Source organism: Etheostoma cragini, chromosome 18, assembly GCF_013103735.1.
Source record: "Etheostoma cragini isolate CJK2018 chromosome 18, CSU_Ecrag_1.0, whole genome shotgun sequence".
NCBI lineage: Eukaryota > Metazoa > Chordata > Actinopteri > Perciformes > Percidae > Etheostoma > Etheostoma cragini.
The window spans coordinates 10,513,180-10,539,794 of NC_048424.1; the positions used below are offsets into that span (position 1 = coordinate 10,513,180).

Below are 26,615 nucleotides of genomic sequence, written 5' to 3' on the forward strand. Positions count from 1 at the left end.
TATCTTTTGAATTAGCTTATGTTTATTTGTCTACCAGGAAAAATTGAAGGTGAAAGATTAAACATAGAATACATGACAAAACTACAAAAAATAATATAAAATACATGTACAATTATATGTCTGGATGATATGGATATGATATTATGTTCTATACATTTTCATTTTACACAAATTAGTGTAGTGAATTCGTTGGAAAAGTAATTTGTGCTTTAAAACTTATCTTGGCTATAATTTAGTGGAATGGATGGGGATGGAAGATTTCATTTTTTTCTATTGTAAATATTAATCATAGCATTACATTGTAAATATTTGAGATATTTAAATATGATAGCAATATATTGGCTGGCAGTCCTGTTTAATGAAATCCAAAAAAAATAAGGATGCATTAAATTAGATTATTAAAGCAGAAAAACTGTATGGTCAGTGCTCTCTAGTGGACAAAACTAAGAAATAGAGACATTGTTCTGGAATGACCTCAGGACTTTTTCGGAAGTTACTGACATTTCTTGTTAAACCAATGGCAATTTATCTGCAATAAGAATTTTAGATGTATCAGTCGGATGATTTATTACACCAGCTCTAATATAACATTATTTACTTTATTGAAGTAACGTTCACACTTCTGTGCTTGGAAGATGTGTACACACAACCACAATCATCACACTCACTACTTTTTGGGATAATATTAAAACACCTTTACACTGAGCCCACATGTCTGAAACTATATGTGTACTAAAATGTCCCTCAAATACACAACTCATAACAAAGGCCCATAAACAGCTGGCATTTTAACACATACCTGCAAACTTGTGGGGATGACTTACCTGTCTGTCTGCAAACTGTGGATTAAACAGTGGTCAGACATTAAAGGTGTGAACATGCTTTTGTTTGTGTCTGCAGAGTCAGCTTCTAACTGGAAATGGCCAGTAGATCATCCCAACGTTTTATTTACTGTTTGATGTTTGAAAGTGCAGTCCATTAACAACAATACCCCATTCCAGCATGGATCAACGTAGAACTGCATTCTTTTAACCTAAATTAAAAGTAATTGACCTATTGTGGGCTGCCAAGCTATAAATTAGGATTAAATACAAACACTAAAAGCAAAAGTGCATTACGGCAATGCTGAATTCATATTTTTTAGTGGGCATGGCTGAAGAGCTTTCTGGCCGCCGCTGACTACTAGGCATATACTGTTCATTCCAGCTCTCAGAAAACATTGGCATTGTCCGTTACAAAAGATCAGGAACTTCAACAGCCTGATTTTAGCATAGCAATCTGGTCTGTGCACACAGGCAATACCCAATTAGGGCTCTCAGACAAAGCAACCCTGCGAACTGTGAATGTCTTTACCGGCAAGCACGTCCTACCTGAACAACGCTGTATGTGTCAAAATGCAGAGATCAATAAGTGCTGTGGATGGGAAATAACACAATGGCTGTCAGGTAATTTTCCCACAGAGATAGACAAGAAAATAACCAGAGAAAACGTTTTTCCTCCATGCAACATCTCTTTTAGAAGCATAATACTGACTTAGACTCACACAATCTATTCTACAGTGACTTAAACCAGTTACAGATGGATCCCATAAATCATAGGATTGAGGATGAAGTAAAAAGTATGGCAATCACTTTATTCTGCAATCATGTCACCCCACACCCAAAGTAATTAAATATATATGCATGAAATTGAACCTACTTACCCAAGTAAAGATTCACTCTGACATGAGAAATAAGCTTGGACTGTTATTAATTGTACATGTAACCATTAAAGCTCCCTGTTGTCCAAATATGTGTGAACAAATTAGTCCGTCTGTGGCGCTACCTGACCTCTTGACTTGATCCCCTGAGAATCAAATGAAGGTGACCCATTCAATAACAAGTGCCCACTCCAGAATACTTTTGAACTAAGGTTTGTGTATTGAGATGGACTTTGTTGCTACTGAAGGGGACAGGAAGCATAATACCCTACATACATCAATGTGGAGGAGCAGACCTTTAAAGACCTGAATATTTATAAAACGTAAACTTATATTCTTGGACATTTAAGCCTAAAGGAAAAACACTATCCCCAAACAAACGTACAACCTTGTAATCATAGAGTCCCAGTCAGAATACAGGAATTAAATGCATTTTGAATTACACATCTTTTACATTATTTAAAAAAACATGCAATTTTTGTTTTGTTTATCCCTGCTATACTAATAAAATATACTCAATATAAATACTCTGTATCATCTATTTTTATCTAGCCTACACATATACCTGATGTTTGAGCATAGGAAACTGGCCACTTAGCAACCTAGTCTTGTCAAATGGCTTCTACACTGTTTATATTATAATATGTATATTATTTGCAAAAAAATATCAGAACTTTGTCTGGAGATTATTAGGCTATATAGGTTCAATTTGATTTATATAGCGCCAAATCACAACATTATATCATTGCGCTTTTCTTAAAAAAACAGGTCTAGACCGTACTCTGTGATGTTATTCACAGAAACCCAACTAGGGTTACAGCTGAAACATCTAATACGCTCCTAGACTAGTGATCTTCTTGACAGTGGACAATGTATTTTTTTTTTTTAAATGCATTAACTTCGGTTATCAAGCAACAAGCTGCATCCCTTGTGAGTCTCCAACCACCGTGGAGGAAATTGCCGTTTCCGACTGCCTGTCTTTGAAGACTGAAGGTCCGTTATTGCTTCATCCATTCCAAAGCGGGTAAATGTTTTCCCTGCCGATGTGTATTGAGCATGCAGATTCCATTAAAGCCCCTTTAAAGAGACCCGCGGCCGCTCCACCGTCCCAGGTGTGGTGCCTCACACCTCCAGCGGCCTGCAGACGTCTGAACCGTGCGGCCGCTGCAGTGCCAGCCGGCACCGATGGGTGCCCCATTCACACGTACAGGCCGCGTCACCTTTGATCGCGGGGGGATTTAAAACCCCGGCGAGAAGCAACACAGGTCTTAAACTCACTCGCTGGGAATAAGACGTCGAGGGACATGTCTTCGGTCCATGGGAATATCCGCGTCGGGGAGCTGAATCATTTCCAGATGTATCACGAGGGACCTCTGCAGATAAATGGCTTGGTGAACTCAGGTAGGAGGCTGGCAGCCCGAGTGTCCTTTGGGACAAACTGGAGCCTGAAGTAGGCCTAGCCTGCACCGCTGGTCGCAGGAAATAGCGACTTCACTGCCGGTTCTGTTGTCCACTATGTTACTTACAGTAGCTCTATGTAACGTCATTAATTTAACATTCTGGACGTTTGTCTTTCAGATTATGGTGCCTCAGATGTTCAAAACTACTTCAACCCTGCAAACTCAGTCCCGAGGGCGGAGAAATGTGTGGCAATACTGACCCACAGGAGAAAGAGGACCAACTTTACCCAGCAGCAAATCGAGGTGCTGGAGAAAGTTTACTCAGACACTAAATATCCCGACATTTACCTGCGAGAGAGACTGGAGGCCCTGACCGGGCTACCGGAGTCCAGAATTCAGGTAATGTCTAGTTTATGTGATAAAGCCAAGAGTGTGGGATGTTTTTTTAATAGGCCAAATTTGTTAAAAACAAAACAATATCATCACACAAACACATCAATTGTAAACTGTCCTCACGTTTTCTGTCCACCTTTAAATTTCAGGTGTGGTTTCAAAACAGAAGGGCCAAGTCTCGTCGCCAAGTTGGCTCCTCGGTGGCCATGAAGGCCTCAAACCCGCCAGCAGCTGGCCCCTTCAGCCAGCTCCAGAGCCGGATGGGCCCAGAGAGGGGTAATTATAAGTCACAGATTAATGTCCTTCAAGTTACATTACATAATGAAAATGGTAATTTGCTACCGAAATAGCTCTCTTGATACACTTGAATTTGCCTAAGTTGACATATGTAGTTTTATAATTTAGTCATCTCTCCAGGGTAGGGAATAAGTGAAAGAGCAATGTAAAACATTTAACTAAATGCTTCACTCTTTATCTCTTTAAGTGTATGACAGCAATCATGGAGCCGAGGCACACAGGATAGGAGGTTTTGGACTGGAGGACAGTTTCCGACCTACAATGCACCAAACCCCGGATGAAACTCACAGAACCAGCATGCCCATCAATCCCAGCAGCTACGAACACACGTCTGTCTCCTGCATCTATGAGGACGGAACCAGAGTAAAGCCAGAGCAGATGCAGCGACGTGAGCTGAGCGTTAATGTCCCGTGCTGTAACGTCCATCTCTACCCCAAGGAGAACGAGCATCCTCCCAAGATGGAAGCCCAGGTAACCGGCGACCAGAGTCCAAAGGTTCTGGTGGAATATGACAACTTCCCACCTAACAAGACCATTGGACCAGAAATGAAAGTTGTGATTCCTCCCATCCCCACCCAGAATAACTTCAGCAGGTCATCACCCAAGGATAATGGATGCCACATGCAGTATCAACACGTGAGAGGGACAGGGGACAGGTTCAGGCACTTCTCCCCGATCCATGCCACTGAGACACAGGACTTCACTGACTCAGACTCTGACTGGGAAAACGAGGCCATGGCTGGCTTTGGTGGCTTTATGTGATGTATTGTTAGAGCTGATAAAAAGCCAGCTACATGTATCATGAGAGGCAGAATTCAGTTGTTTGTTGGCGTAAAAGGAGAATTTGTATTTATTGTAAAATAGTAATAAAACTGTTGATTGTAAAAAGAAAAAACCTGGATTGGCTATGTATGTTAATAAAGACTTAAAACCAAACACTGCTTTGCAATATTATGTTTAATATAAAAAGACGGAAACATTTATATACAATTGCCCTGGGGCACTCTCATATACAACTTTACAAAACTGGAAAAGGAGATTCTCTAGGAAATGACTGACGTAAATTTTCCGGCCTTACATCAGTGACGCCGGCTTAGTGTGGGGGTTGCATCAACAGCCATGCCGGATATGGAAATGCTTAAATCACCTTAAGGAGTAAAAAGGCATCAAAACGCCAGAGTTCTCCTTTATAAAAATACCAAAAATCTCTTTTTCAGTGCACACAAAATTACAAAAGCCATTTCTGAATACACAACAGAAATGTTGACAATAGTCCTAATAATCAGAGATATTGTACAATTATCTACAATAAACAATTTTATAAAACATTCTTTAGCCTCCCTGTTCATACCATTAATAGAGCAACAGAACACAACACTTACAGGGGGGAACTTTAGAAATAGCAAAATATTGTCTCATAACCATACACGCCTACTCAAAAATAAATAAATATGGACTATAAAAACTGTAAGAATCAATGTTTTGGCACATGGAACCAATAAATAACTATTGAGAGTCTCAAGATGTGGATCTGTGGCAATAGCTAAAGCTCTTTCAGATTTTGTGTTCAGTTGGGTGCACTAACATTTTCATACAATAAAATATAAAATACTTATGACATCCTTCCTTCCTTCAGCACAAAGGGGAGTCTGAGGCAGAACTCATCCATATTCAGATTGCATGGTGGTGGTCCACATCCACATAAGTTTTTTTTGTGTTTGCAGTCTTTGTATCAGTTCAGGTGAAAGCACCAGCCCAACAGACGATATGAATGGAGCGGATGATGCAGGCACTCAGACCGCATTGGTGTTGTTGGCCGAGAACGCATGCAGATTGCCCAGCTGACTGAGGCCACTCTGGATGTGAGCCACATGGATCTCAACATTATTCTGGAAGCAACTGGAAACACAGAAAAGACAATAGTATGAGAAATGTTCAGAACTTCAGACTGACTGAATGATGACATGGATATGGATAATAAAGAAAAGAACATGTTTAATTATTTATGCATGCCATTGACATAGATAGAAAACTCTAAACTATGCAATTCACCATTGTGTAGTGAGTTCTACCTCCGTTTTCCACCGGGCGCGTCTGTGTCCACTTAAATCAATGCTTAATAATCTAGCAGCCGCGCTGCGGTGAGTCCCAGAAACGTGCGTAAAGTGGCTCACCGCTCCGCTAAAGATACGCGCCAGGTCTATTTTCACGCAAGCTGCGGGGCGTTTGGATAGGCGGCCAGGTAGCAGTGTAGCAGCGAGAGTATCCAGTCAATTCACCAAAACACCCCCAATATTATATACGTCTGCTTTACAACATCTTTTTAAAAAAGGAAAACGCCAGAAAAGACGAGACATCAAGTTTAATTGCAGGAGTATGAGTGGAAGGTTAACTAGCTTAATCTGAGTCGGGCAGCAAGACGCTCCTCTTCTAAGACGTTCCCGTCGGGGTATGGCGCGTGGCGTAGGTCGGAACAAAACCGGAACGCAGCAAAGACGCACCCAGTGGAAGATCGGGGTAAGGAGGCGTAGTTAGAAACGCTACAGGGACTTTTTTACCTGAGGTTGGAGGGATCAATTGATGCCTTGATGTCATTAAGGGAGTCAGTTAGAGATTTAAACTCAAAAGAATTCAGATCTCTTCTATCTGCCAGACACTGGAACAAAACAGGCAAAATGTATTAATAAACAGGTTATGAAAGGTTTGGTCAATTGGTTAGAGATTGTTCAGTGTACATACAAATGCTGTTAAAGAGAGTCTACAACAGGCTTCTCTGGTGTTGCAGCCAAATTTGTGATTGCCCTCTCTGCCATAAATTCCGTAAATATGCAACAACCCATTGTTAGCGTTGTACATGTACATGTGATAATACCATAGAAAATGTTTTGAGCAGTAAAGAAATCAGACAGCAGCCTCCTCTACCTTGATCTGGAGCAGCAGAGCGGTGAGGCGGGAGATGAGGAGCGTGAGGCTGGGGTTCGTCACAATCTGCTGTCCGTCCTTCAGCGAGTTGCTCACCTGCACCATCTGCTGGGCCTCGTCTTCACAACGCCGCCGCAGCTCTGTGGGATGGTCGGCGGGAACCATGCCCTGATCTGGAGCCAGCTGGATGGACACGTGGCGTTTCACATTTTAAACAAGGCATTGTTTTGTTTTTTCTTCTTCAGATTATTCTACTATGACTATGAGATGGTAACAATAACAGAACTGGGCATGACATGCGACAGTTAAGCATCCTTTCCTGTACTTAACTTCAGGAGGAATGGTTAGTGATTGGACTTGAATGGATCTATTGACTTACATCACAGCAGAACTGCTGAACTTCGTGAAGCACCTTGTTGAGATCTTTATTGAGCTGTTCAAGCTCAAGCACCGTGGTAGCATATCGCTTCTGGAAGTCCAGGTCAATAGGCATCGAGTACGACTTCTGAACACAATCAAAGTTTTAGTTAGGCTTGATGTATGCATCTCAGAACATATTTAATAGGGTTTGAAGCATCTTTTTTTTTCAATTGTTATCATGATGATTGTACCAGTTTCTCTGCCTCGGTGTTCATTTCTTTCAAGTGCTTGATGTGCTCTTTCTTGATCATGAGGATCTTGGACAGCCTTGTCTAGTCATATAAGACAACACATTTATTAAAGCAACGTGTCACAAAGGTTTAGGATGTCAGATTTTAGTATTCCATTTAACAGAAGTTATTTACCACTTGGACAAGGAACTTGACAGGAAATCCTCCCAGAGTATCTCCCTCAGCACCAGGCAGTTTGTTCCTCCATGGTGACTGGTTGATAAGAGGGTCATTGTCCTGTTGATTGAGATATATATATATATATATATTATATATATTAAAAAGAAGATTCAAGAAGAGTTGCATTATGATTATTTGTTTTCTTAAGAATGAAAGGTCAAACTGAATCCCAAAAGATGACAATATATTTAGGTTTCTAAATATTATTGTTGATAAAACTGACTTGACTCAGCGTGACAATGCTGGAACTGTCCTTATACAGTAAATCCCAACACTGACTATCATATCTAAATATACATTTAAAGCCTGCTTGTCCAAGATATGTTGACCAAAATCATCTCAGATATATTGGCTGCCTGCCAACGTATCTGTTGCAGTAGATTAACATTCTCACAGCCAAAGCAGATTTAAACCAGCTTAGCACATATCATTGACATTAACTGAGACACTAGAGTGATGACGCAGCACATGTTTAACGGTCATTAGATGTAGATTTACGGTACCATGAGGACAGGAGTGGTGGCGGACGGGTACGGCCCTCTAGGCGGAGTCACAAGGTTCTGCATGTAGCGTGATATCCGATGCTTCTGGGCAAAGGCTGAAATGGGCATGGTCTCATTGGGCTCATTGCTCTGGAAGACAGGTTAGCAAATTCCTTTGGTATCTAGGAAAGTATCCTTTCGCTATTGTTCATTTTAGTATTTACATTTTTTTGTGATACGTGTCTAACCGCAAACACACCTAGAGTGAAGCTGAAAGCCAAAACGTCATTCTTACCAGAACTTCGTAGTCAGGCACAGTGTGTGTTCCCAGGCCTGTGCGGTCAAAGGTGACACGATAGGTGGCAGCACTGGTGTCCACCGCATCGATCTGCCCTGTGAACAACCCATCATGGACGCCTCGGAGTCGAGCTGTGGCACAAAAAGAAAATAAACTAACACAATCCAAATGCGTACTGGTAATGTATTAGCAGGCTTACTCTAGTTACTTGTTTTTCAGTCGAGGATCAATGGTACCCATATTTTAGATTTGACAAGTTATTTTTAGTTTGTTCATTTCATTGCAATAATAATAACAACAACAACAACAACAGAACCTTTAACGAGAGCTGTCTTGCTATTGTAACTGGTGACAGTGGTGCGTGTTAATTTCTGTCCTCTAACCCGTGACTTTGGTTCCTATGATGAGCGGCAGAGGGATTTCATCCGGCAGGTCTTTGCAGTTTGACACGTCAGACAGTTTTCTTTGCTGCAGCAGGCGCATCTTCTGCCTCTTCTGCCTCAGCGCCGTCCGCTCCTCAGCAAAGAAGGCAGATGAACACCTAAACGGGACAACCAGGCATTGCGCTGTGACAGTTATTTCAAGTCTTTTGAGGGAACAGGGTTATCAAAATGTCAGCGCAAAAACAATTTCAGATACGTGTCAAATTTTCACATGAACAAAGATGAATGAAAATGAAAATGAAAATGGTGTGTAGTGGCACAAAGCTTAAAGGCCGCAGCATACCGTCTTGGTTTTCCCATCAGTCTCCTGATTGTTCCCCACTCAACCCTCGTCAACTTTCTTGTTTTTAGGTTGGGGAAAGACTCCTTGAGACACAGGCAGAATTCATTGTCACCCTCAAAGAGAGGTCTGTAAAATAAAATAAGACACAACATAGTTAACACAACATTGTCCTACAAGGGCACCGGGATAGCTCAGTTGGTAGAGCGGGCGCCCATATATAGAGGTTTACTCCTCGATGCACTCTGACCGGCGGCCCTTTGCTGCATGTTATTCCCCCTCCCCTCTCTCCTCTTTTATTTCTTCAGCTGTCCTGTCAATAACGTTTCCGCTAACCTTTGTGACAACCCCTCTGCTCCACTCGGTGTCCCTGTGTCTTTTGTATGCTGGCTCTCATTTGCCTTACAGGATCAGTGTGAAGGCGGAAGGTTGACGTTATCTTCGTGAGCCATACCTGGGCCGCCGCTGTTCTGGCTAAAAAAGCTCCTCACCTCACCTTCCGCCCCCCTCCCCCCTTCTGTCTCTCTTCCTTTACCGCAGCTGTCATTATGGTTTTGGATGCTAAAGACATTCCCACACACCCATTTATAAGTGATTATCTACATTCACGTTCTCTGTTCCTCAGTATTGTTTTTGTAAATAAATGCCTATTTTCTGCTTATACATCGTCTTGGTCTCAAAGCTGTTCAAAGCTCAAAGTAATTACAGGTGATCAAAAAGATCAAACGCTGTTAAATCATCTCTGAATTGATTACAATTAATCAGAATTTCAGAAGGGGAAAGTGAGAATTTACCTGTCAATATTGGAATAGAACCATTCATAGATGCACCATTTGTGAGCTTTGGGTAGCTTGAGGAGGTTTCTTAATCTCAGGCCTATTTTCTGGGATGCCTTCTTATCTGGTGTCACCACATTAGAACATTTCTGTAGAGCAAAACATTAAAACAGTCATTCCACAAACAATAAAATGAACTCTTAAGGCTATGTTCACAACTGGCATCTTCTTTGACAAGAAAAAGTTGACTGGTAAATGACTGAATCAAGAATATAATTAAATAGCCAAATTTGGACCAGTCATGGGCTCTTTCTTCTTTTTCTAATGTAGGCTAAAATAACAAGACATTACTGTTGTGTGTGCTAGATTGAGCCAAGGTATACACATGCAATAGTAAAATAAATGCTGCAGCACAAGTAGGCTCACAGACAAGCGAAGACCGAAGGAAGGGCTTCTACTCACTATGAGTCACTTTCATGGTGTGTAGTGTTTACCTGTGGTGTGGTGCTGACCCTCTGGCTCCTCCGAGGGGATCTGGACGGGAGACGCTGCTGTGGCGACTCGTCCTCCTCTCGAAACAAACGGCTCCTCTTTGAGCTCCGTGTGGGCTGGAAGGAAAAATGTGGACAGGTGTTAGTAATAGTGCCAATCATGCTCAGTGAATAAAAGCCTTTTCATTTCAGGCTTAAATATTAGTGTGCATTAGTTGGTGTAGGAAAGGTGTAACTTTTAATAAAGTGATTTTTTTGTACAGTAGGACAAAAAGAAAATCTGTTGTTTTCTGGTGAGATGAAATTATCCAACAAAGTATTTTCTATAACTTCTCCTAAAGGCTGGGACAAGTGTTTCCAGAGGGGTCCCAAACTGCCACCGCCATTCAGAAATACTGCCAACTACGACAGATTGAACTAGACATACAGACCAGTTACATGTGGAAAGCACATCCCTTCAAATCCCGTATTTCCACATCACACCAGTGTGATGTGTGACTGGACTTATAAAGCAATACCTATTCAGAAAACCCTTAACTGCGTCCATCAAAATCTACAATACTTTCATATTAAACAACCCCTTAATTACTGAGTAAGAGGCACTGTTATTCAACTTTTCATATCTGAAGACTAAACCTCTTTTAAACAGTCACACTGACAATCATGCGTCTCAGGTCCTAGGTTTTTGTGCCAATACGCCATTTGTGACAGGTCTCTCTTGTAAAAGCAATTAAAGCAATTTACAATATTATGCAATTCAATACATTAACCCAGCAAATACTACTTAGAGTGCCGTTAGTAATTTTCTCTTGCAATTTTAATGTAGACAATGTCTGAAATGGTGTTGATTCCAGTACGGTAATTTTGCATTGCAATTTATCACATTGTATTAATTAACTTTATAACAGAAGCTCCTCTATTGCCTTCTCTTCACAAGTTTTAGAATTGACAAACTAACACCACGTCTCTTACTGTGTCCATTGTGAGGGAGGAATGTCGTCCCCTGGTGTTGTGAGCTCTTGGGAAGCTGTTCTTTTCATTCAGAGTGTTGGACAAACTGCCTTCTGTAAACAAAAACAAAACAAAAATGAAAACTAATGCATGTATTCAAAATAGCGTAAGGACACCAGATAAAAGACCCCAGTGAGACTTCCTCTTTATCAGATGTCATACTGGAAAAGGATTTTAAAATTACAGAAGTTGTAAATGACGCTTCCACTTACAAGCAATACTGGAATAGATAATTGTCTTACAGGTCTTACCACCTTTTTATATTTGCCAATGTGGGGACTAAACTGCAGTGGAAGCATGTACAGGACACTTTACTCCACTGTATCTTAGACTGCATCAGCAACAAATCTAAGACAGTGTAGGTTGTCACTGAAACTTGTCATTATTGCAAATCATCAAGACGTCTAATCCAGAGCATTCGATTCCTGAAGTCATGAAACCTTTGACATGTGTCAGCTAATACACATGCAGACAATATCCAATCAGAATTCAAACAATCTTCATTGACCAAGAATGTTTAGGTATAGAAGGAATTTGAGTTCAGCTTTCAGTAGCTCTCAATACAATTACACAGTGCCAAGAACAGAAACAGAAAAACAAATAAAGATACTGCCAACATACCTTTGAGACTGACTAGTGCCTCTGCCGAGGAGCCTGAGAAAGAAGAAATATTGGTCTACATCAATTAACTATAAAATACTGTAAATATTTTACTAAACATGTCACTGCGATGAAAAAGGCAGCTAGGCCATGCTCTTTAGTATTAAGTTAATGATACATTTATTTGAGCTATTAAAGAAAATGTCTGCAGATTGTCTATGAGACTGTCCTTTAAACAGTGTAGGGCAGGGTAACTGAAGTTATATAACAACGTTATAGCTAGCGCAGTCAGTTAGGCCTTAACCCCGATATGAGCTGTCAGGCGACGGGCATAACATCAGCTGGACTGACCATTTCAACGAAATGAGCTAACGTTAAACAGGCTAACGTTACACTATGTTAACGCTACAACCAGTAGATTATATTTAGTCAACATTACATGCACTACATTCACATCGACTGGAATTACAGTTTCAGCTGTTATTAGCCAAATAACGTGTGTATATTCCCTTCACCAGCTTGTTAACCCGCTACAAAACGCTTTACCACGTAACGTTAACCAGCGCTAACGAACGTTAAATTAAATAACGTTATAAGGAAGGACTGACAAAACTATGACAGCCAAACCAGATAGCTAGTAGCTAGCGTGTTTACTTTGGTTATAGAGGCTTTATGGTAGTCCTTTTGTTGTTGCTGCTTACGATCTAACGCTAGCAGACGTTAGCTCTTAGCTAAGCTATTTGTTTACCCAGTTGGGCTAAAGTAACTTGCTCAACTGCATCATTAGCCATGGTTAGCCTCTAATGCTAACAGGCGTTAGCTGACTTGGACAGACCGGTATTTCTTTGCGTCTAAAGATGACTTTATAAACTCTGCCCTAAACTTACGGCATTCATTACATGGAAAACTATGGCAGTCTATTGCCAAATATTTATTGTATTACTATAGGACCGCTGTGTGTTTACAATGCAAAACTCCATGAATTTGAGTTGTTACTCACTCTCGTCTAACAGCTGGTCCATCTCCGCCATCTTGAATTAGCCGCGCCGCTTTTTCAAAGACCTTGTCAAAATGCATTCTGGGTCGGGACACTATGTGGAGGGCGATTTGAGAAATAAAATCCTATAATTGATCAAACCGATGGTTTAAGAATCACTTTGTAATATATATGCATATACACACTTATATTCACTTAATATAAATTCAATTTTCCCAACAAAATGTTACTGGAAAACCGAATAATAGGTAAAATTGGTAGTCAGGATAGGAACTCGGCATCCCTTTATTGTTTCACACAGCACTTCACTTAATCCACAGATTTTATTTTTGTCTCACATCCATTGTTGGGATAGGGGTCGAATATGTTTTCTTCAGGTGAAAGTTGTTATACCTTGAGTTAACCACCAGAAAACCTCATCCAGTATAAAACAACTCTTAATAACTCCTTCATAAATAACACCAGCCACTTTCAAATGGGAAATTGTTAGTAGATAATATTTCTGCGTACATGCAGAGAGGTTTCTAATAGGTCCTACAAGATCCAGCTTCAAGCTCCATCCTGCTGATTCCCTTTAGCTCCTGGAAAATTGATCAATATCTGACCTGTGACCTGCCCAAGGGCTGAAGGGAAAAACAACACTGAAATCTAATCTAAGATTGATGCACATGCAGTGGTTGAAAATAATTTGCTCAGAAATGCAGGTATAATATTTTGAAGACACAACATTTTATTGTATTTGAGGTAAGCGTGAAAAAGAAAAAAGGATGCCACATACCGGTCAGTTGTTTCTCTTACATAATACTTTGCATAAACACAAACCACGTTTATATTTTGTTCCTTTTCTGGAAGGAAGACAGCTTAAGAGACAAACAAAACAAATATATACACGTCAAACCTTGAGTACCCAGTATTTTAAACGAGTCCACAAAATCTTCATCTGAGTAGTTCCTGGTTTGTGTATGTCTGCAGATTGGTTGTTCACAACTCACTCCTTTTAAATGTACACTGCTAAGCCTTATCAACTACGGGTTTATTAAGGAATGAAGAAATAAGATTATTTTTAAATTCAAGATAACCATGTGAGACAGAAAACTAAAAACATTTTCTGATGTTCTAAACCAAAACCTTTCTATGGTATGCACTGCGCTTCAACCACTACATTGAACTTTGATTTCTGTGTCTGAGCAGCTATGAGTAATTCTGAAGTAGGTATTTAAGTACCTAATGCATTAGTAAGAAGATGAAAGGCTGCCAGCTAGTAAACCAGATAAAAAAGAAATAAAGTGACTAGAGAGTTCAAATGACCACTGTAAATTGTGGAAAGGATCACTCTTTTGCCAAATGTTGAATGAAGCCCAGCGTTTGGAGGCAACAGTGGTCTTTGTTTTCACTGACAGAGCCCCTCTCACCACAGGGACGTCTGGTAGTTAAACTTGACATTCAGGAGATACTTCATGTTTATCTGCGCCACATCATACACGATATACCTGGAGGAACAGCGGTTAAGGAAAACAGACTATACAGATAATAAACAGGGAGGACATTTCAAATAAAGTACAGACATGAAGTGAAGAGAAATAGATGATCCGAGGTAAGAATTGACGTAACGAATAGAGTAATTCTGAACACCAAACTGAGAGGTTTCAAGTCCTGTTTTTTGTGTACTGTCTTTAAAGATTCATAAGTCAAGGATCTCTGTGTTTATGTTAGAATAGCTTATTTCATCAAGGTATTACAATCCATTGGTGCCTCAGAGTGATTTACTCCACAATTAGGAGGTTAAAAATTAAAAGGTAAATTATGCTGCGACATACCACAGAGTTTTCCATATGCCATCCAAGATTAATCCCGTTCACAAATTAGGGATTCTAAATCAGTAAGTTTATTGAATTTCAAGAACAATATGTTCTTTGACACTTTTCTACAGACTATTGAATAATAAATGACATGGCAAAGCAGGAAATATGTGGAGTCATTTGGGGGCAAAACTATTATTAAATTCAAAAACCAGGCGGTCAGTGTTAAAGGATACTCGTTGTACAGGAGACTTGTGTCATCAATGTTAGTGTTGACTCCTTTTCCCAAAGGCACTTGCACACCGTCTAGAGTGACCGATGCACTTGGATCAGGAGCAGTTCGACCCAAACCTGAAAGAAAATCAGTTAGTTAGTAAACTGAAGCAATACACAATCCAAACCTCTATGTATTATTAACAAGAGGCAGTTGAGTTGGCATATGTCCAACCATAATAATTACAGTGCTCAACAAAACAAGTTATGCATTTATGTCCATTCCAAAATATCCCTAGAACAGCACATTCAGGACAATCAAGATCAAAGGAGCAGCGACCCATAACGTGTTCTCACCTTTAACACTGTGCTTGCCCTTAGGTACTTTTATTATGTGGGACGCCTTCTTCAATTCATGTCTGCAATAAAAAAAATACATTAATTTATATATTCATCATTTATCTCTAAAGCAGAAGAAAAGGTTGATTTTTAGGTTTAATTTTTTAATTTTTTTTAATTCAGAGACGGTCACGTACACGTTGCCAAGGGCAACCTCAGCCAGCAGCAGGAGACCTACAGGGTCTGACTGGGAGGTGTGACAGTAGTTTGCACTCTTCGACACCATGTCGGCAAAGTACACTCCTTTGCCAAACATGTAACCAGTCTAGAAAAAAGGAAGCAAAAATGTCAATGTAACACAGGACCGGAGAAGAGAAAAAGCCACTGAAAACATGACAGATTTATGAAAGTATTACACTGTTAAGAACAAAGAGGAGAAGATTATGGTTCCCCACAAACTTGAACTCAGCCTAACCACAAACAAAAAACGCACCACTGGGGCCTCCGGAGGGGCAATGCGAAGACCCTGAGACATGATACCAGCGTAGTTGGTGGTGCGAGAACCGTGCCACAGTAGCTGGCGATTATGTAGCTCCTCGAAGGGACGGTACCGTTGGCGCTCTCCCTCTCGAGCAATTTTAAAGATCTAGAAGATGGAAAAAAAAAAAAAGCCCGGAAAAAGGGTGAGATGGCAATTCATGCTAAACAAAGTTACATGGGAGAATTGACAAATTGTTACAATTATAAACACAGGTTTATCCAATTTAAGACTTTGCAACAACGTTTTTAAATAAACGGTTGTCATGTTAACATTGTTGTTCCCAAAGATGACTTGCCTCTTGCACTTCCAGTGTGTAAGTGTTGTGTGTAGCAGCATGGGTGTTCTTAACATAGTCCAAAATGATCTTAGCCTCATCTGTAGTCTTGTCAACAACCTGTAAAATAACATATTTATAACATACTGTAATCTTTCAATACAATGACCATGTTGAAGACGGTTCTTAATACATAATCTTGCACACTGTCCATAACTATGAAAGAGTGAAAATTGGAGTTACACTCCTCACCTCAATCTTGGTTTTAAGTTTCTCATAGTTAATGTCGATGGGATCACTCTCATCGTCCTGGGCCCCTCCTCTCAACAGGCTGTATGCCACTTCAATGTCCAACAGGTTGTCCAACATCTGAACTTTAGCCTGAATGGTGATTTATGTATTATGAGATCCATACATATTCCATCTGCAGTATTTATAAAGCAAGAGAGAATTGTACATTAGGATACAGTGTGTCCTTACTTGAACGTAGTCCAGGCTGCTGAGCAGCGGGGGTTTCTTCATCCCAAAGTCGTGAGGTATCAGGGTGTAGAAGCGATTGGAGAGATCCAAGATGTGGGCCTCAGACGCACTTTCTGACACAGCCTTTAATAAAACAAAATGACCAGTATAGTCAGAATTATTAACAAATCATTGCATGGTCAGTGGAGAACATGTACTACAGATATCTGGTCCAACCACTGGCAGAGAAGCACTACTAATTACATCACAAAATCATCACCAGACATTAACTGAATTGAATGAAAACTGCCAAAGAAACTGAATAAATGTGTTAAAGTGGGTTGCAATGCACCACACACAGTACTACAAGGAGAAAGCCTAATAGAAAGGGGAATCCTGAGACAACCCTTTTGGAGGGGGATGCCGGTAGCTGACCTGCTGGACTTCAGTGAGGAGAGCATAGGCGCTCTGGATCTGCCTCTTGCTCAGCTTTCCGAGGGGCATCTTCTGGAGGTCAATCTGAAGACAGGAAAGGAGAAATAAACTATAATAAAACTATAAAGTTGTATGCACAATGATTTTTTAAACAAAAAAATCAAATGTTGCTCAGCTTCAGATCTGATCAGATTCTCACTCTCGCAGGGATCCTGGGATTATGCCCAACCAGTCTACATGTGTTTTGTGGATCTGAGCCAGAAGGCAAAGCTCTAGATCTACCGGTCAGTGTTTGTTCCTACCCTCGCCTATGGTCATGAAGGCTGGGTCATGTCTGAAAGAACGAGATCCAGGGTATGATCGTCTGAAATGAGTTTCCTCACGAGGGTGGCTGGCGTCTCCCTTAGAGATCGGGTGAGAAGCTCAGTCATCCGAGAGGAGCTCGAAGTAGAGCCGCTGCTCCTTCGCGTCGAAAGGAGCCACCTGAGATGGTTTCTGGGCGCCTCCCTAGGGAGGTGTTACAGGCACGTCCAGCTGGGAGGAGGCCCTGGGTAAGACCCAGGACTAGGTGGAGAGATTATATCTCCAACCTGGCCTGAGAACGCCCTGGGATTCCCCAGTCGAAGCTGGTTGATGTGGCTCGGGAAAAGGGAAGTTTGGGGTCCCCTCCTGGAGCTGCTGCCCCCGCTACCCAATACCAGATAAGCGGATGAAGATGGATGGATGAATAAACAGCTTCAGAGTCATTGGAATGGTTGTATGATTTTTTTCAGGGTTGAATGGTGGTCGTCTTCCTGCCCCCTAGTGCCTGTGAGTGGAAAAACCACCCTTTAGGCCAAGGAGCCGCTGGCCTCAGCGCCAGGAAGTATTGCGTGATAACAGGTCTCGCGATGTAACAAATTGCTTCACGGCAAACCACCCATAGGCCTACACTCCCCGATTCAGGAACCGACTAGCTATAAAAACAAATTAGCAATGTAGTCTTTCACACTATTATCATGGCTGAGCCGGCAAAAAGAAGCAGAAAGCTAGGAAAGCTTTGTCGGAGGAAGAGAGAAAGAGTAAACGGCAGACTGACCGAGGGAGGAGTCAGACACAAGCAAAACATAGGAGCTGCCAAATATCTATTCTGAAGCTGTAGGGGGAGCTCTATGGAGAAACCTGCGAGCCAAAAGTGAAGAAATGGGTCTCACCTCAAATTCCACCATAGCCTTCTTCATGCTCTCTACATCAAAGATCATCTTGATCAGCTCCTGGACGGGTTTGGCTAGCTTGGACTTGGTGCCGGCGGTTGCTGTCAGCCTCTTCACCGCTTCCTCATCCTGACAAGATACAGAAACTAACACTGTTGTACCTGTTGGAGATCTCCATTCTAGTTATGTGTGTTGATGTGTGTACCTGTCCATAGTCAATCTCCAGGGGGTAGAACTTATTGGGATATTTGGTGAAGTTGGAGGAGCTCCAGGCGTTGCCGGTCTTCTCTTTGTAGACACCCAGGAAGTTGTCCAGGGCAGAGTTTTTGTCATGAAACTTGTCCAGCTTATTGCCACCAATGGTGGTACCCACTCTGCCCCATGACCTGAACACCCAGTACCTGGACATACATGAAAGAGACATCGGACTATTCTAACAATTACTGCAATAATGGTGGACACACACACACACACACACACACACACACACACACACACACACACACACACACACACACACACACACACACACACACACACACACACACACACACACACACACACACACACACACACACACACACACACACACACACACACACACACACACACACACACACACACACACACACACACACACACACACACACACACACACACACACACACAGCAGGTAGCACACACAGACACCCCATAAAGTGAAATATACGCGTTGTTACAATTAAAGTTTGTTTAATGCCTCAACAACTGACCTGAAAGTATTTTAATAACCTCTGCACCACTAAGTGAAATGATTTTCTGCAACACCGACCGTTTCTGTACATCATCCTCCAGCAGCTGTAATTTATAGTAGGAGTTAGTTCCTCTGACAATGTCCACGAGACCCAGCGTCGCACTGTACATCTTCCCGCTCTGCTCCAGGACATGAGCGCTGTTCTCAAGACCTTAGAAATCAAAATTATCAGTCAAGCTCCCCAGACAAAAAACAGAAAGAACATTGTTTTCAATGCATGGCGCTCATGACTACCTGAATCTGGATCCACAGCAGCTCCTCCTTTGACTGTGAGCTTCATCTTCTTAGATTTGCTACCACCTGTAATAGTGTAGATGCAATTGGTTCTAAACATACGCCAGAAGAGTCCAATGCAATTACACAAGTCTAGACAACCCCCCTCCCTAAAAAAAAATAAGCACATGCATTAATAACAGCATCATTTATCCTTTACCTTCCTCCTTCACCCTGCCTGTGCTTTTGGTAGCCAGCGCTCCAGATTTGGAGGCCGCAGATGGAGCTGGAGCCTCGACTTTGACCTCTGCACCCCAGGGTGAAATGGCATGCAGGGCAACCAGTTCCTGGAGGGCTTTACCCGATGACTTGATGTCTGTGAGGAAATCCTCGGAGACCACGCGCACGCCAGCGTCCCTTGCCTCTTCCATTTTCTTACTCATCTTCTCCACCTCCTCTGTGAGAGCACAAAGAGGAAGCAGGTGTGATGAAGCCAGTTGGAAAGGTCACATTGAGGGCCCAACTGGCCCACATATTGGCCGATCCTACATTTGTTTGAAGGGTTACTCACTCTTGGTGCTGAGACAGAGAGAGGCCTTATTGGCTGTGCTGGTAATCTTTCCACCCAGCTCCTCTACAGCCGCCTTCATATCATCCTTGTTCTTCGTCAGCTTCCCCACAGTCAAGAATTTCATACCAGTGAGAGGTTTGTCTATGGGACAATAACCCAGATATTACAAAATTATAACATTAAAACAATTTCATTCTATGGAAGTATTTGAAAAGTTTGAACATTGGCCATGGCGTCTTAATTTGTTTTCTGTTTATTTAGATCTAGATGCATGACTTGAATTAAATCCCAAGCTCGGCATGCAGAGAAGAAAGGAAATATTTGCAGCATGTCACTGCCTTGACTAACCTGCCGGTGCTCCCTCTGGCAGTTGCTCAGTCGGTGCACTGGAAGCAGTCGCCATGGGCTGTGCTTTGGCCGCGGTGAGGGTTTGGGTGGGAGCCTCCTTCGGGTAAACCCTGTCCTGTCGCTTAAACTTGAATTTTTTCAAGAAAGGAACTTCATGGAATTCCTAAATTGATCAAGCCAGAATATTCCAAATAATAAATTATGAGAGCTGAGAATGTGTGGCATTTTCTTGGTCTTTGAATGGACGGAATGAATATTTTACCAACCTTGCAATGTTATCTACAGCACTCTTTAAGGACACTCTTTATATAGTTGACTGGACATAATCAACAAGACCTATATATATATATATAAATAACCCTAACTCCGCTGCTATATGGAATTTTTAAATTGCATAAGAATGACATGAATACTTCTCAAGGCTACAAGTGGCGATTTAGCATGGAAACTGCCACCCTATAAAGTACCAAAAGGAGCCCTGAAATGAGATGACCTACCTTGGGTATTACCCAGTCTTTGCGTATGGGTGTTGTGGTTTTGAACACACACTTTGTCCAGGCTGAGATGTCCCCCGTACAGTAATAAGCATCGCCCTTAAACACCAGCTGGCCTGTGCACTCCTTGCAGGCCTCAAGAGCACCAAAAGCCATGCCGTCGGCCAGGCAGTCCACCACCTGTCAATTAAAGAACACATACATGTTGGAACAGTACCTCCGACAGCATGGATTTCTTTCAATGCCACTTCATTTTGAATACAATGGGAGTTCAGTAAGATGAAGCCCTCTTACATTTGATTCTCCAGAGGGAACATCCTGGCCATTTGCAATCAGGAGCTCCTTCATGTCGTTGATTGAACAAAATTTCTTCAGCTTGTCTTTGACTCCCCAAATCAGCTGGCTTTGGTTCTGCAGATGAACGAATAAAACAAACCACACAGTAAAAACATGGCCACCAAAATAAATGTTTTGTTTACTCCAAAATAGGAAATTCAATGATAAAAAAGGTACCTTCAAATGCTCCTCCAGCTTCTTCTGATCCGCCTCTTCCTCCTTCTTCTGTTTCTTTGATGGTCCATCGACCTCATCAGTCTTTCGCTTCCTGTGTGAGCAAAGACAAATTCTAAATAGTTTTCTTAAAAACTTTGTTGTTTTGTTTTTTTGAATAATTCAGAATGGACCAAAAAAAAAAAAAAAAAAAGGCGAATGAAAAAACATCCAAATTAACTTCCTAAATTAGGCCAAAAGGGACACTGGAACAAAATTGAGATCTGGAAAAAACAAGTCTGAGTCTGACACCTTTATTCATTAGGCAAATGCATTAGGGCCACATCAGCACGCGCACACGCACGCACGCACACGTCTCCGCAATCCCAGGTGTCGCTGCTGATATCATCTATCCTGCCCTGACAAGACATATTCATTAACCTCCCCATGAGACCAAAAACACAGCAGCACACACTTCACTATCAGTTAATGACCATCCAGTAGCAGTTTCTGTCTGATCCTTTGGAGGGCAAAACAAAATTTAAAAATAAAACAGGACAAACATTCCTTATTAGTCAACTACAGAAATCAAGTGGGAAGAAGGGAAGTCCATATATGAGCACCCTCCAGATTTTAATGTGTGTGCAGTATCAGGTTGGCTGCTGTCAGAATAACAACAAGGGAGTTATACCGTTCTTGAGTAATAACACTGTTTTAAAAAGAACTATACGGATGTAGATTGGTGAGTAATTTTACTGCTTTCTTGTACTCCAACGAAGCACTGAGCAATTAAGCTTGACTTCTAACTTCGATCTCATTTCGTTCTGTAGGGAGAACCATGGAGGACACGACTGCACTGTTGACCCTCTACACTTCTCCTTTCCTGCAGCCTTTACAAGACTCCTTGACTTCTTCCTCCTCCAATACCACCTCCTTTCTTCCTTCCCCCCTGCCTGCTGACCTGGTGATTTCCCCTAATGTGGCGTACATGGCAGCCGAACTCGTCATTGCCTTTCTATCGACAATCGGCAATATCCTGGTATGTGCTGCCGTGGGCCTCAACCGCAAATTACATACGGTCACCAACTACTTCCTGGTCTCGCTCGCCGTCGCTGACATCTGTGTGGGCGTGATTGCCATTCCCTGTGCCATCCTGACGGACATTGGTTTACCACGTCACAGCCTCTACCTGTGTCTGCTCATGCTGAGTGTTTTGATAATGTTCACCCAGAGCTCCATCTTCAGCCTGCTGGCAGTGGCTGTGGAGCGATACGTGGCCATCTTCATGCCATTCCGCTACCAGGTCCTGATTACGCCTCGCAACGCCGTGCTCGTGATCCTGACCACGTGGCTGCTGGCCTTTATCATCGGGCTTGTGCCTCTGATGGGCTGGCATAAGACACCACCTGAATCAGGAAACTGTTTCTTTGTCTTGGTGGTGGACATGACCTACATGGTCTATTTCAACTTCTTTGTCTGTGTGCTGACACCCTTAGTGATCATGTTTCTCATCTATGCCCAAATTTTTGTCACGGTCAAGCGGCAGGTAAGGCGCATCGCATCCGAGCAAAGTGGCAGAGGGGAGCGACAGATGAGAGCGGCAGCGAGCATGCGCAGAGAAATGAAGACGGCCACTTCACTTTTTCTGGTTCTGTTCCTCTTCACAGTCTGCTGGATCCCGCTCCACATCGTCAACTGCTTCCTGCTCCTCTGCCCACACTGCCCTGTGCCGCTGGAGCTGCTGCTCACTGCCATCATCCTGTCACATGCAAACTCTGCTGTCAACCCCTTCCTGTACGCATACACGATGACAGCTTTCAGGGACACCTTTAAGGCAATTTTCATGTGCTGCAGGACGCTGGGAGACAGAGAGGCTTCAAATGAAGCCAGTGGGGATGATAGAGAGGGGGCGGCTGTTCAAAACGCGCACCACAGCTAAGATCCCCAAACACTGTATCTTCCAAACTCCTAAAAGTACAACCTGCACAAAATAATATTGTCTCGTTTGTCTCACCCTTCAGCTTTGACAGCAGGGAGACTCTTCTTGAGTTCCTCCTTGTCTTCTGTCCGTAGTGCGTTGAAACCCTTTAGCTGGCCAGCGCTGTATTCAGGCTTGAAAACCAGTTCCTCCCTACGGCTCACAAAACACGCAGTGTGGTACCAGCGGTCGATAAGACCCAGCTGGGGCTTCTCTGGGTCCACGGTTTTCTTGGATACACGGATCTGATCCTGAAGGAGAGGATCACAGACTTGATAACACAAAGGAACTACTCATGCATGATATCTAATATTTATGTCATATTAAAATGATAGCATGAGTTACATTTAAACGGTTTTCATGTGTGCAATTAAATGTGGGTGCTTACCTTTTCTATTTTCTGATCACAGCCTTTGCATGTGCTCCGGTTCGATTTGGCATATTCAACCGCAAAGTCATTTAGCGTCTTCTCTCCTTTAGCTCCACTCTTCTGGTCCCCTTTTCCTACAAGAACAAGTCATCCAGTTTTTATTTCCAAGCCAACAAAAAGTAATCAAGTCATTAAACACATCAAAGACGGTAACTGTTAAGATATTGCAGAAGCATCAAACGTGGTGACCAGGAAGCAATTATATGTCAAACCTCTGTGAGATACTAAAATATACAGAGATGTTTCATTTAATTTCTTTGAGTCTGGTTTTTCAGCAATAAAGGCAAAAACAATTGCTCCGAGTTGCTGCTGGTCATGTACTTGTCATTGAATAAAACATAGTTCCTCTATGTATAAATGTAATACACGGTTTGCCAACCTCAAAAGAAAAGATGCAGTGAGCTGCTCATAAGGAGCCAGAGACCTGAGATAACATGAAATTAACTTTATGCAGCCACACTGGGAGTGTACAGTTTGCACACGTTGTGTGCGGAACTGTGACGTTTCAACGAGCCATTACTGCGTACACCAAGTGAGGTACCTGTCGGATACTAACCTCCTGTTACACCACCAGTTTCTATGGCCTTTTTCACCTTCTCCTGGTCATCCCAGCGGAGGTCAGAATATCCAGCAATGTCAGCCGTGGACTGAGCTGCTGCTCGCAGCCAGAAACAAGAGAAGTGGTGCCAGTGGGGGACTTTCCCATCAAACATAGGTGACTGCCGGACAAATAACAAACACAGTATGTTTAAAGTAACCCAGTGGTGAGATGGGATGGGAGCCTCCAAACGTCAGCCATGAATGTGAGATGATCAAGCTGTGGAAAAGACCTGAATATGTCAATCTTTAATTGGGACATTTTTCATGGAAATTTCTGGACTTTTAAGGTAAATTGTTTATTTTGTATATGGTATGATAGTCCTAAATGACAAACACATTTTCTTATAAAAGCAAACAAACTCAAATTTTCAAACCTTACGTGAGAAGAATATACCATATATATATTATTGCATAATGTCCTTCATGTCTAATGACTTACTCTGGTTGGATAAAGTTGTTCTAGTTAATTACATTTTTGTGGCAAATTTTCTGTGTAGAGTTTGGGAAGGATACACAATTACTTGTTTGAATAAAATGTGAATTATATTCACATCAGTGAGTTAGTACTCCTCTGAATTGTTTTACACAATAAATATGACATTTTATATAAATGTCATAAGCAATAAAGTGATTAACCTTGGCCCCTGCTTACTTTACTGGCCTTTAAAGTAAAACGTCAAATGATTGAAAGTCTGGAGCTAGTCCACGGGAAGTGAAGAAGGTTCTAGTTGATTCAATCTCTGCGGGGCAGAAGGCAGACTGCATTGTGGTAATAATGTTGTTGTGATTTTGCTTTCTGACGAAGATGCTCTCTCGACATTGTTTGTTTAGTTGTTGCCCTTCAGCACAACCTGAAGCTGATATATCTGTGAATATTGCTTTCATGAACGGCATGATGCGTAATTGTAACATTAAGAGAGTCCCGACGTAAAGAAAGGCTCAGCGGCTCTTTGTGAACAGGACTGTCAGCCATTAAAATGCTAACGAGGGCCTAACCTAACACAAATGAAAAACCCCACTATAAACTACGTATTTGTTATTCCCGTCAGGTTATTAATAATCACTTCATTCTCCGAATAAACCACCAAACTTAAACCAACAGCTAGCACGCTGGTAGTAAGCTACCTAACGGACCAGGTTTCTTCAGATGAACTACCTCATGACGTCGCCAACGTTACATTACCTGCACCATGATGGCCATTCTCAGCGAGTCTTTCGCTATGTTTTCTTTGCATTTCTTGCAAGATGCACGACCGCTTTTGGCATATTCCGCTTTGTACAGCTTGTCGTCTTGAGAGTCCGCCATGCTTATTTAATATGACAGCGAAATAAAATGAACAAACTGTGACTCGAACTTTCTCCGGCTGTCGAGGAGCCACAACAATCACGCACAGAGAAGCAAAGCCCGCGTGCCTGTAGAGAGAAGACATGAGCGAAGAGCTCTCACTCTATCTCTGTTTCCTGATACCAAAACTAGAGATATTCCGATACCGGTATCGCCTGCAGTACTGCCTAAAACGCTGGTGTCGGTATCAGGAAGACAGTCCTGGAGTTTATACACATATCCAATACCACTTAATAAAACCCTAAAGAAAATATACGTTAAAGTAGTTTATTTATGCTATTTTTCCATTATGTCTGACTGTCAAACTAGGCTATGATAAAATAAAGTTCTGTGGCATTCATTGTTGGAGAGTTTAATCCAGCAAGACCGACAACAAAGAACAAAATCATAACACATCCATACAGGGATAGTATAATACAGTTGTTACAACTTAAAAAATAAAATATATGTAATACTGGTATTAGATCAGTAGGACTACTCTATATCGGCCAATACGCAAGTTCAGGTATCAGAATCGGCATCGGGAAGAAAAAGGTATCAGACCATAATCAGACTCTAACATCAACACATGAGCACCAGCGGCTCTCTGAATTAGAGACATCTAAGAATTTACAATCAACCGTGGCTTTAATGAGTTTCCTAAACCCGAGTATCCAAAGCTCTGTTGTAAATTATCCAGATGGATGGAGCAGCAACTACAAAGTGAAGGTGTTGGCCTAGGCTATATTTGGGCAGCAGGTCCTAAGGATTCAGTCCCAGATGTGGATTTGTACCCTCCACATCCTATCCTATCTATCCATTAACTACTCACGTTGTGGACTTAGAACTTGGACTTGAGTCATAAAAAAAAATGTAGACTAGCTAGAATAGAAGACTTGAGACTCCAAACTTTACTTGACATGATTTTTGAAAGGAAAAACTTAAGTTGGACCTTGAAAAACACTTGACAAAAAAGAACACCTAAATTAGACCACAGACATTGCATAAACATAAATGTATTTAATTTTAAGGCCTATGTATTGATGGTCTCTGTCATGTAAAAATCACTAACAGTACAACACAATTTAAAATCATCTATAAGTTTTTAGACAACAAATATGCTTTTAGTTTATAAATCCCTTAACGGTTTAGGTCCAAAATACATTTCTGATCTGCTACTACACTATGACCCCCCCAGACCTC

General features: G+C 41.7%; 4 protein-coding genes across 5 annotated transcripts; 2 read left to right on the forward strand and 2 right to left on the reverse strand.

Annotated features, from left to right (window-relative positions):
* The first annotated feature begins 2,654 nt into the window (after positions 1-2,654).
* Positions 2,655-4,706, forward strand: mixl1 (Mix paired-like homeobox). The gene is made up of 4 exons (XM_034900152.1): positions 2,655-3,100; positions 3,278-3,498; positions 3,642-3,768; positions 3,977-4,706. Exons 1-4 carry the CDS (start codon positions 3,004-3,006, stop codon positions 4,549-4,551), a joined length of 1,020 nt encoding a protein of 339 aa, XP_034756043.1. The 5' UTR covers positions 2,655-3,003; the 3' UTR covers positions 4,552-4,706.
* Positions 4,707-4,728: 22 nt separating this feature from the next.
* Positions 4,729-13,003, reverse strand: lin9 (lin-9 DREAM MuvB core complex component). The gene is made up of 15 exons (XM_034900151.1): positions 12,923-13,003; positions 11,944-11,976; positions 11,284-11,375; positions 10,315-10,428; positions 9,839-9,969; positions 9,048-9,173; positions 8,705-8,862; positions 8,319-8,452; positions 8,045-8,173; positions 7,497-7,598; positions 7,323-7,403; positions 7,091-7,216; positions 6,712-6,894; positions 6,348-6,445; positions 4,729-5,688 (listed from the first exon to the last, which is right to left on the reverse strand). Exons 1-15 carry the CDS (start codon positions 12,951-12,953, stop codon positions 5,583-5,585), a joined length of 1,644 nt encoding a protein of 547 aa, XP_034756042.1. The 5' UTR covers positions 12,954-13,003; the 3' UTR covers positions 4,729-5,582.
* A 625-nt stretch (positions 13,004-13,628) lies between these two features.
* On the reverse strand, positions 13,629-25,536 carry parp1 (poly (ADP-ribose) polymerase 1). Of its 2 annotated transcripts, XM_034900150.1 has the most exons (23): positions 25,272-25,536; positions 24,045-24,207; positions 23,447-23,562; positions 23,095-23,309; positions 21,105-21,195; positions 20,886-21,002; positions 20,595-20,771; positions 20,098-20,260; positions 19,750-19,890; positions 19,399-19,635; positions 19,200-19,265; positions 18,984-19,116; positions 18,378-18,573; positions 18,173-18,301; positions 16,980-17,063; positions 16,566-16,688; positions 16,338-16,466; positions 16,107-16,205; positions 15,764-15,916; positions 15,468-15,595; positions 15,289-15,350; positions 14,955-15,069; positions 13,629-14,409 (listed from the first exon to the last, which is right to left on the reverse strand). In XM_034900150.1, exons 1-23 carry the CDS (start codon positions 25,392-25,394, stop codon positions 14,328-14,330), a joined length of 3,042 nt encoding a protein of 1,013 aa, XP_034756041.1. In that variant the 5' UTR covers positions 25,395-25,536; the 3' UTR covers positions 13,629-14,327. The 2 variants fall into 2 exon arrangements, 1 of the variants encoding a protein (XP_034756041.1); XR_004660408.1 differs by lacking the exon at positions 13,629-14,409 and having other exon boundaries at positions 15,051-15,069; positions 15,464-15,595.
* On the forward strand, positions 21,919-23,019 carry LOC117961506 (adenosine receptor A1-like). The gene has a single exon (XM_034900234.1). The coding sequence runs from the start codon at positions 21,919-21,921 to the stop codon at positions 23,017-23,019; it is 1,101 nt and encodes a 366-aa protein (XP_034756125.1).
* Positions 25,537-26,615: the final 1,079 nt, after the last annotated feature.

What these genes read in the sequence shown, in the direction of transcription:
- mixl1 (XM_034900152.1), top strand. Translation starts at nt 3,004, where the DNA reads ATGTCTTCGGTCCATGGGAATATCCGCGTCGGGGAGCTGAATCATTTC. An exon ending in TACCGGAGTCCAGAATTCAG is followed by an intron (nt 3,499 to 3,641) that starts GTAATGTCTAGT and finishes TTTAAATTTCAG; the next exon opens with GTGTGGTTTCAAAACAGAAG. An exon ending in CCGGATGGGCCCAGAGAGGG is followed by an intron (nt 3,769 to 3,976) that starts GTAATTATAAGT and finishes TATCTCTTTAAG; the next exon opens with TGTATGACAGCAATCATGGA.
- lin9 (XM_034900151.1), bottom strand. Translation starts at nt 12,953, where the DNA reads ATGGCGGAGATGGACCAGCTGTTAGACGAGA. An exon ending in GGCACTAGTCAGTCTCAAAG is followed by an intron (nt 11,376 to 11,943) that starts GTATGTTGGCAG and finishes TTTTGTTTACAG; the next exon opens with AAGGCAGTTTGTCCAACACT. An exon ending in CCTCCCTCACAATGGACACA is followed by an intron (nt 10,429 to 11,283) that starts GTAAGAGACGTG and finishes TTTTCCTTCCAG; the next exon opens with CCCACACGGAGCTCAAAGAG.
- LOC117961506 (XM_034900234.1), top strand. Translation starts at nt 21,919, where the DNA reads ATGGAGGACACGACTGCACTGTTGACCCTCTACACTTCTCCTTTCCTG.
- parp1 (XM_034900150.1), bottom strand. Translation starts at nt 25,394, where the DNA reads ATGGCGGACTCTCAAGACGACAAGCTGTACAAAGCGGAATATGCCAAA. An exon ending in GTGATCAGAAAATAGAAAAG is followed by an intron (nt 23,310 to 23,446) that starts GTAAGCACCCAC and finishes CCTCTCCTTCAG; the next exon opens with GATCAGATCCGTGTATCCAA. An exon ending in GAGGTTGCCCTTGGCAACGT is followed by an intron (nt 15,351 to 15,467) that starts GTACGTGACCGT and finishes TTTTTATTGCAG; the next exon opens with ACATGAATTGAAGAAGGCGT.